The sequence below is a fragment of the Ascaphus truei genome, chromosome 8 (genome assembly GCF_040206685.1).
Source record: "Ascaphus truei isolate aAscTru1 chromosome 8, aAscTru1.hap1, whole genome shotgun sequence".
NCBI lineage: Eukaryota > Metazoa > Chordata > Amphibia > Anura > Ascaphidae > Ascaphus > Ascaphus truei.
In genome coordinates this window covers 37447890-37457746 of record NC_134490.1, presented here as the reverse complement: position 1 = coordinate 37457746, position 9857 = coordinate 37447890, and the positions used below count along the sequence as shown (strand labels likewise).

The 9857-nt window shown below is 45.8% G+C and overlaps 1 protein-coding gene across 3 annotated transcripts in view; it reads right to left on the bottom strand.

Annotated features, from left to right (window-relative positions):
• The window catches only part of PLPPR3 (phospholipid phosphatase related 3), a 15914-nt gene extending 6057 nt beyond the window's left edge, over positions 1-9857 (bottom strand). Inside the window, exons 1-8 of one of the 3 annotated variants that reach the window (XM_075611479.1) lie at positions 9139-9857; positions 7142-7239; positions 4745-4930; positions 2761-2890; positions 2420-2615; positions 1782-1839; positions 927-1100; positions 402-575 (exon numbers count right to left, since the gene is read on the bottom strand). In XM_075611479.1, the coding sequence (XP_075467594.1) occupies positions 402-575; positions 927-1100; positions 1782-1839; positions 2420-2615; positions 2761-2890; positions 4745-4930; positions 7142-7222 (999 nt within the window). In that variant the 5' untranslated portion in view covers positions 7223-7239; positions 9139-9857. Of the gene's footprint in view, positions 1-401; positions 576-926; positions 1101-1781; positions 1840-2419; positions 2616-2760; positions 2891-4744; positions 4931-7141; positions 7270-9138 lie in introns of all 3 variants that reach the window. The other 2 variants (XM_075611478.1, XM_075611480.1) reach the window with 2 other exon arrangements.

Here is a 9857-nt window from a genome sequence, read left to right as displayed (position 1 = left end):
TGTAAATGTATATAACATTGGGGTAAAGCTATTTTAACCATATTTTGAAAACATTTAGATGGTATCTGAAAGGGAGATAGAGGATTCCTAAAACAAATTATCTTTACATTTTTTTTAAAGTAGTATTGCAAGGTTGTACACATGTTCAAAAAAAAAGTTTTTAATGCACAAGAAGACCCAGAAAACAGATTGCTTGAAATCATATTAACCCCTTCACTGCCTGAGAGGCCTGCAGTCTCTCACCCTGCAGAGGGCTGTTGGCCTTTTGTGAGTGAAGGGTTAAAACATAAACCAGCAGGGACTCTGCATGAGAGAGCAGCCTGACCGCAGACACCCATATAGGGCAGTGGGTTGTTGGGAAGAGGGGGCAGGGAGGCTCCATGGTGGTGCCCGGTGCTTACCTGGCGCTGGGTGCACTGGGTCCGCGGGGTCAGCTCGTCGGTGCTGGATGATTTGTTCTGGTGGTATACGGACTCATGACCACGCTGGGTCAGTGCCCGCAGGGGGTCCTTGGTGGGGGGGCTGGGAGAGGAGTCCTCGGAGGATGCGCGGAAGTTACCCACAGCGTGGTACGCCTGGGAGAGAGACATCCCAGTGAGGAACAAAGGCACCCAACAACCCTCTCAACCTTCAGATCTCTAGGACTACTTGATGAACTGCGATGTGTAATGATGGTGAGTATCTCTATACACTAATAATGAGCATTCTGTGTGTATAATGATGCTGAGAGTTGGTATACAGTGATAATGAACATGCTGTGTTGTATAGAGATGTGGAGTATCTCTGTACACTTTCAACCCCTGCTCGTAAACATAATGATATCCATATGCATCATATTGGGATACTCGAGTATAAACTTGACTGCTCCCTGATCCCAGGTTTACGACTCCACAATTAGGCGCCCTCTTCCCGCCAGACTCCTGTACCAGGTAGGCAGCGATGCCAGCTCCGATGAGGAACCCTGCGTATACGTCTACAGGGTGGCTGCGATACTGTGTGATCTGTGTCAGGCCGCAGACCCCCGCTGCAATGGCGAAAGCGAAGACCAACAGCGGCTTCAGGAGCTTCGTACTGTCCGAAATGATAGAGTTAAAGTACATCTGCAGAGAGCCGGGGAAAACAGTGGTCCTGAGTTATTAGATCCCTCTGTATGTTATACCGTTCTGCGTGTTAGTATGATGTTGCTCTGCGTGTTATTATATCCCTCTGTATGTTATACCGTTCTGTGTGTTAGTATTATATTGCTCTGCATGTTAGTATATACAGGCATACCCCGCATTAACGTACGCAATGGGTCCAGAGGATGTATGTAAAGCTAAAATGTACTTAAAGTGAAGCACTCCCTTTTCCCCACTTATCGATGCTTCGGTGCAGGTAGGGAGCTGATATTGCTGTTCAGGACGTGCTGAGAGGTGCATGCGCGAGCTGCCATTTGCCTTTTGGGTGAGGTGAATCAGCGTGTCACTACTACGGCGGTCTGTAGGGCAGAATAAGTGTGCGTACTCGCGAAGCGAGCGTACGGACACGGGTATGGTGCTATTGAAAATATGTCCTTACTCGCGAGTGTCCTTAAAGTGAGTGTCCTTTAACCGGGGTATACCTGTACCTCTGTGTGTTATATCGCTGTGTGTGTTGTTGGTGTATCGCTCTGCGTGTTATGATATCGTGTGCTAGTATATCGCTCTGTGTGTTCGTATATTACTCTGCTTTGCAATGCATTGCTGGTCCTCCCAGCAGTAAGAGAGTAAAGACGCTGCAGAGTTGCTGTGAGAGGCACTCACCGAAACGTAGATAGCGGCAAAAGCTGAAAGCGTGGCATGCTGGGAGGGGAACGTCTTCCTGGGGACGGGACAGAAGAAGAAAATTGGGAACTAGAAAAGTATGAGAGAAATCACTGATATTTTACCCACTTATTCCACCAGCAGGCTCTGGCATGAATTTAAAGCTCTGTTTACTCTTAACCCTTTTACTTCCAGGTCCTGTAAATCTGCTGCAAAATTGGTACAGAAATGAACTCAAAGTGAACACCTAACTAACTCCTGCAGCAGGCGGTCAGCACCCATGGTGTTAAAAGCAGATTCCTGGTTGTGTTGCTAGGATACAATTATGTTACCTAGCACTGTTCCCTTGTTACTGGTTATCCTTATAAATAACACCTAGTGATACTTTGATCCATGTAAGATAGAGGTGCTACATCACATGGTTACAGTGTTGCTAGGGTACAGGCCTCTTACCAGCATTGCCTAGTTACAGTCATGCTGAGTTCTCATCTTGTTGCCAGGATACATGTAAAATAAAGGTACCACGTCACCTGGTTACTGTCACATTGAGAGCTCAGCATTGCTAGGATACAGCTGAGTTAGCAAGGATGTTGATGCCTCGTTGCTAGGTTACAGGTCAGCACAGTGGGTGAGGTTACCTGGCGGACAGGATGGCATGCTGGTCGCTGCCTGTGCAGATGTCCTGAGTGATGTAGGAGTTGCTGCCGCACGAGGTTCCCAGACGGGTGTAGTTGGGCTTACAGACGGTCAGGAAGAAGGGGGCGTGGTAGCCCGTGGCCAGCTGAATGACGTCGGTAACTAGCGCTGTGGCACAGAGTCCAAAGACGTGGACCCCTGGTGGAAGGTCAAAGAGAGGCCTTATTTTTAGGGTCACATGTGGTAACCCAATTGGGGAGCCTGAGGGAAGCACCCTAGTCACTGTTAACCCCCTACCCCGTCTAGAAACCTGCAGTGTATATATGAGTTGAGTACCACATACCCACAAATCGAACCGTTCTGCGCAGGAAAGAGTTAAAGTTGCAACCCCCAGCATTGATACTTCCCTCGGAGCTGCCTCGTCCCCTCAGCTTGGCCTGCACACAGTACAGGACTCCTTCCCCGAGCATGATCTGGGGGAAGAAATGGAGGCCCTGTGACAGAGACAAAGGCCTCTCTTCCACTCTCCTCATCTCCCCAGAGATAATCACAATAACGTGGGGGGTGGAGTGGCGGAATAAAGTATTTGGGCTGTAAGGTGTCTTATGGCATAGCACTGCTTCATAAATATGGCCAGTCTAGTCTTCTCTCTGTCTCTCTCTGATTGGCTGTATGGAGTGATGACCCGCCCCCTCTGCGTACCATCACAAAAAAAGCCCCGCATAAATCTAAAATAAAAACTAAAAAGAACGCCAAATGAAACAGATCTAAGGAATAATTTCCTGGGTTAGGGGGGGTCCAGCCCTAGACCAGAAGATGGGCCAGAGCAGAAGTCGTGCCTAATTTCTGCAAAAGTTCCCTCCAACGTGTGGGTGGACCTGCCTCACCTACACGGCTCTGTGCTACATGCCCCGCTGTTGGAACTATGGGTACTGCACCTCCCGCCTAATTAATGTAGCCGTTAGACCAGTGATAGGCAACATGATATACCGAAAGGGCTACACGTGAGGCCCTTGAGCCCTGTGCTCACAATTTATATTTTCATTTGAGATTATATATATATATATATATATATATATATATATATATAAAATCACACGGGCAGAAGGGACATTGTAGCTGCGGGTAGGGGCTTCTCTGTTTAGCTCAGTGGTTTTGAACCTTTTTTGGTTGAGGAGGAACCCTATAATTTTCAAATGACCTGCAAATTGCAGGGATCCCTTTAAGGGTGTCTGGGGGAACCCAAGGGTTTCTAAGAACCCCTGTTGAAAAAACACTGGCTTAGCTGCTTATTGCAGGCAGGTGAATCCTGCCCCGCCCCTCTTCTTACATTGGGACCCAGTGATTAGCACAGGAGCAGTATGTATCAGCGCACTGTCACTAAGCAGCTGATGGAGCGGGGAGAAGCTACGATCCACGCCAGCTGTGCCTTCTCTTCCTCTGTGCTAGGTAGAGAAAGACAATCACGTTACTGGAGGGGCCAGCAGCTGGAGACAACAGGTGAAGCCCTGGAGGGCCACCTGCTGCCCACCAATGCTTTATACCAGGAGTGACAAACTCCAGTCCTCAACGGCCACCAACAGGTCAGGTTTTAAGGCTATGCCTGCTTCAGCACAGATGACTCAATCAGTGGCTCAGTCAATTTATTCATTTCTAACAACATTTATTTCTTATCCAGGGTGCTGTACATTAGTTAGTAAAACAATGGTGGGGTTACATATGGAACATTTCATGTGAGGGGCATAGAGTCATTGTTAAGATATCTTTGTGGTGGGCAGGGGTGGGAACATTATGATCGTGCTATGGGCTAGATGCATTGAGAGCTTTCTTGGCTGGTGGGCAGGGGTTGGGGAGGGGGGGAGGTAACGTGTCTCTATTTAATCTTGTCGATTAGCATGGTGATGGGTCTGACAGTGAGGATAGTGGACAATTCAATGACTGAGCCACTGATTGAGCCATATGTGCTGAAGCAGGGCTATCCTTAAAACATGACCTGTTGGTGGCCCTTGAGGACTGGCGTTGGCCACTCCTGCCTTAAGACTCTCTGCTCATGTGCATTTCATATTAGTTGCTTAGGCAGCTAAGTGCAGTTATTAACACTGACGTTCACTTGTTAATTACGTTCATGTGGTACAGACGTTAGAATGCTTGCAAAATGTTGAAATATAGTCATTGTTTAGTATTTGCATGTATCTAAAATGATTGGACAATAAGATTGTGCTCTGGCCCCTTCGGAGAACTAGTTGAAGAGCCCTGTCCTGCAATAAGTTGTATAAAAATAAAACCTGCTGTCCAACCACAGAGAGGCCGGCAAACGCATTACTTACGGAAGCCGCGGGGGCAGCGAATGCGAGACTGAGCAGCATGAGCAGGGGGATGAGCTCCTCGTTGCTTTCCACGTACGGCATGGAGAGAGTGCGGTCGTAACATTGGAACCCGCCCTGCGCCGGTCGGAAAACATCCGTCAGCTCCAGGAAGTAGAGGGAGACGATGGAAGAAGCCACGATGGGGAGCTGTGGGAGGGGGAGGGGGAGGGTTTGAGAAGAGGTGATTCTTTCTGTGTGTTTTTTTTTTTTTAATACTCGTGAAGTTGTAGGTTTGTGATCATTTTTAAAATGGCTGCTGTCTGGGAAGGTCAATATTCTCCATGTTTTTCCCCTAACAAAAATGTTTTTGGGGGTTGCTCTTATAGGGTTTACTGGAAGTTTAAAGGGTCAGAAGCTTGAAAATGAAATATTGAATAAGTAAAATGCAGCTGATTGGCACCTTATTTTTAGCAGCAACTTTATTTCATATAGCGCTTTTCTCCCAATGGGACTCAGAGCGCGTCACTATAGCGCGCAGTCTGCAGCACATAGGAACCCCACCCCTGCCCAGATGAGCTTACACTCTATGTTTCTGACAGAACACAGGGGTTTCCCAGCACTTGCTGACGCAAAATGAAACAGACTTGTCTATATGTTTTGCTTTGGACTATCAGTTTATTGTGGTTGGGGTCTGGATATGGACACAGGGAATTAGGGAAGTACCTTTGGTCTGTGGGACCTTAGGGAACTGGCCTGAGGAAGGGGTCTTAACCCTGAAACGTTGCCCCCCCTATTTTTCCTTTTCCCCTTTCCCATACCTCTCTGTGTGGATTTCCCCTATTGTTTCCCTGTGGTTTCCCCTTACATTTACACTTAGAATCGCGCTTTCTTTGTGTTGCTACGCTCGTGTATGACATGTTTCCATTTTTATAATCTTGTGCTTCTATTATTACATTTTGGAATTGGCATTATTCTATTTCTGTTATCATTTTGCAGCAGTGAGTGCTGGGAACCCCTGTGTCCTGTAATATTGTTTGGAGATCTTAGGGTCTTCCCTGTAGCCATTTTCGGTTGTAATATTATATTGAGTGCTGACAGTCTAGCTCTTTGTTTTACTCTATGGTTTTGGTGCCGGAGGCACAGGGAGATAAAGTGACTTGGTCAAGGTCACAAGGAGCTGACACCGGGAATTGAACCAGGTTTCCCAGATTGAATCTCAGTGTTATTGTTATCAGTCCGCGCCTTTACTCACTGAGCCACTCGTCACTTTTAAATACTTAAAAAAATGTTTTTTACAAAAGTTTAAGTAATTGAAACATTTCCTGGTAACCAAAAATGATGTTTCTGTTTTGCGCTCTTTATCAAATGTCTTCTGGTTATCAGACTGCCAGTGCACAGAACTAGACATGGGTTGTCCTCTTTGTGCGCATAGTACTTACAAAGCTATCATTAGTCAGACACAAGGACCAGGTATGATTGAATTCAGTGCTCCCGGAGAAATGTTAATCATTCATTTTTAGCAGGATGCAGATAAGTACAATTGTTACTTTCCGAGGGGACTGAATCTTTCTATAAAGGTGATTACGGACTGAGACGTTGTATCATTTAAAAATGGGACTGGCCCTTTAAATCAGTGGAGGATAAGAACTGTGGACACTGAGTCCCCTCCCAGATATTACCTGCATTATTCCCTGGCTTCTCCCAGGGATTTAAAGCAGCAAACTCCCCCAGAAGCCTCTATGAGTTGAACTCATAAAATATATAATATTAGTATTTTGACCCACTGAGCATATTCTGCTGTATTTAAAAAAAAAAAAGTGTATTCAAAATCATGATATTCTTTTTCATCTTTTGCTTCTGAGGTTACTATGGCAACCTGGGGAGAACTCCATTTTAAGCTCCCCAATACTTATTTAAAACGGTTAAATCTGCGGAACGGATCGTCAGATTCGACAAATGAAGGCAGCTTTGGGAAGGGCACCCAGAGATCTCTTCAAGTAAGTGCCAAAATAAAATTACATTGGCGGGCGGGGGGGGATCGATCCTTGGGACTGACATCTTCATTTAGTGCCTATTGTCGTTACAGTTAGGGCCGCCAGGTGACTTCTCCAAAAATACTGGACACGATGCTGAAAGGTGTTATGCGCTCTGCGGACGCATGCGTCCTGTTCTCTCAGGGAAATCCCGCGGCCCCCCCAAGTCGGTCAGATCACTATGACACATACAGGTCCAGTATTACCTCTCATTTTTTAATGGACAGTGTGTCCAAATACAGGACCATCGGGTTCAATACCTGGCTACCCTAGGTAGAGTAGGTGGCTCAGATGGGGATTGATGTATTGCCCCTCCCCTCCCTTCCACCCTTACCTGAAATGATCTCCCTGATAGTGAGAGCGCTCACCCATGAAAACCACTCACCTCCACAAAGTAGAAGCAGGGTAGGAGAGTCATGCTGTCCTTCGGGGGCCGAGCTTTGCTCTTCTCTTTGGGGGAGATCATGGCCCCCTCTGGGGTGTCTGGAGAAAGGGGGAGACCCTTTAGGACACCTATGAGGAGAAACCTCTTCAGTATTGCAGATCCGCAGTATATTGCCCTATTACCCCCTCCGTTCTACAGATATGCTGAGCATTGCTCCTTTAACCCTTCACTGCTGCAGACCTGCAGTGCATCCATCTGGTAACTCATTCATTGCAAGTGAGGACTGCAAACTATTACTTTGTAACTAGCTCACTGCGCTGTGAATGTCTAGTCTGCTCCTGGCAGTGAAGGAGTTAAACGCACCCACGCCCGCACACAGCTGTGACAGTGTCCCTGCTCCCCTTGGTTGGGGTTTGCTGGGTCACGCCCCCTCCTGTGCCCAGGTTGAATGTGGGTAATATGAAGAGACCCGGGTGACAGAGTTACCAGGTCACACCCAGGCCTGTATATTGTGGGTCCTGGGAGAGGGGTCTGTAAACCCTTGCATGATAAAGTGGCTACATTGACACTGCAGAACAATTGTCTGCAAGGTTATTTTAGCTCTGCATGTGTTAACTCTTTCAATGTATTGCAGAACATGCAGTGATATATTAAATATACAAAGTTGCAAACAGTACCACCAAAGAACAATATATAGGAAATCTCTAAGATGTGGTGATATACTACCATGCAGAGGGATAAAATAACTTGCACAGAGATGTAACTTGCAGAGCAACATAATAAAATGCCAAAACATATATTAACATGGAGAGTGATATAATACACAGAGATATAATAACATGCAGAGCAATCTAATAGCATGCCAAGAAATATATTAACATGCACAGCGATAAACACAGAGCAATATAATAATACGCAAAGCAATATTAACACGAACAGTAATATAATAGCATGCAGAGCGACATATTAACATACAGAGTGCTATAATAACATGCAGAGCAATATAACACAAAGAATGATATAACGTGTGATATATTAACAGGCAGAGAAATATAATAACAGTACGCTATAATAACAGGCAGAGATAACAAGATGCAGAGTGATATAATAATACGCAGAGTAATATAATAACAAGCAGAGATAACACACAGAGTGATGTAATAACACACAGAGGTATAATAACAAGCAGAGTGATATAATAACACGCTGAAGTATAATAACACGCAGAGATATATAATAACACGCAGAGAGATATAATAACACGCAGAGAGATAATAACATGCAGAGATATATAATAACACGCAGAGAAATATAATAACACGCAGAGAGATATAATAACACGCAGAGATATAATAACACGCAGAGCGATATAATAACACGCAGAGAGATATAATAACACGCAGAGATATATAATAACAAGCAGAGGTATAATAACACGCAGAGAGATATAATAACATGCAGAGCGATATAATAACACACAGAGGTATAATAACACACAGAGAGATAATAACACACAGAGATATATAATAACACGCAGGGAGATATAATAACACGCAGGGAGATATAATAACACGCAGGGAGATATAATAACACGCAGGGAGATATAATAACACGCAGGGAGATATAATAACACGCAGGGAGATATAATAACACGCAGGGAGATATAATAACACGCAGGGAGATATAATAACACGCAGGGAGATATAATAACACGCAGGGAGATATAATAACACGCAGAGAGATATAATAACACGCAGAGTGATATAATAACACGCAGAGATATATAATAACACGCAGGGAGATATAATAACAAGCAGAGGTATAATAACACAAAGAGGTATAATAACACACAAAGCAATGTGTTGCTGGCCCCTCTGGCAGCGAAGTGTACAACCTTTGCACCAGACATTGTAGAGACTAACAATAGCCCAGCCCATTAGTGCCTTATTGCAGGAGAGGGACAGGTGTGTCCCCCGCCTCCCAAGAAATACATTTACCTGTCAGAGGAGGAAGGAGCAGAACAGATAGAGAAGCATCAGATCATCCCAAGGAGAGAACCAGGAACAAAGGGAACGGAGAGACAGACAGACGGGGTGTGGGGAGGGGGGGAGATATGGGGAGACAGAACCAAGGAGGGAGAGAAGAGGAGAGGGAGAAATGGAGAAATCGAGAAATCTCTATATTCCTCACAATACTCAGGGAGAGAGAGAGGCAGGTATAGAGAGGAGAGGTGAAGAGAGAGTGAAAGAGATGGAGAGAGGGGTAGCGACAGTGAAAGAGAAAAGGAGAGCGAGGTGGAGAAAGAGATGGAGAGAGAAAGAGGTAGGGAACATTGAGAGAGACAGATGGATAGAGACAGTGAAAGAGAAGGAGAGGCAGGGACCCTGCATATGATGCTACACTTACAATAGTCTCAGGGACATAGAGAGGCAGAGACCCTGACACTGACCTGAGAGGGGGTCATCCCCTACTCCGACACTAACCTGATGCACTGACCCTGCTCTAATAACAGGTAGGATTGAGGACAGAATCCCATCTAACCTGCTCCCTGACAGACACACACAGCCCCTAGCATGCCAGGGAAAGAGGGATGGAGAGAAGGGGAAGGAGGGTGAGCCAGAGGGAGAGAGATGGAGGAGAGGTTTGTGGAGAAATAGGGAGAGGGGAGTGTGTGGGATAGAGGAGGAGACAGAGAGGGAGAGGCAGAATCTCTGCA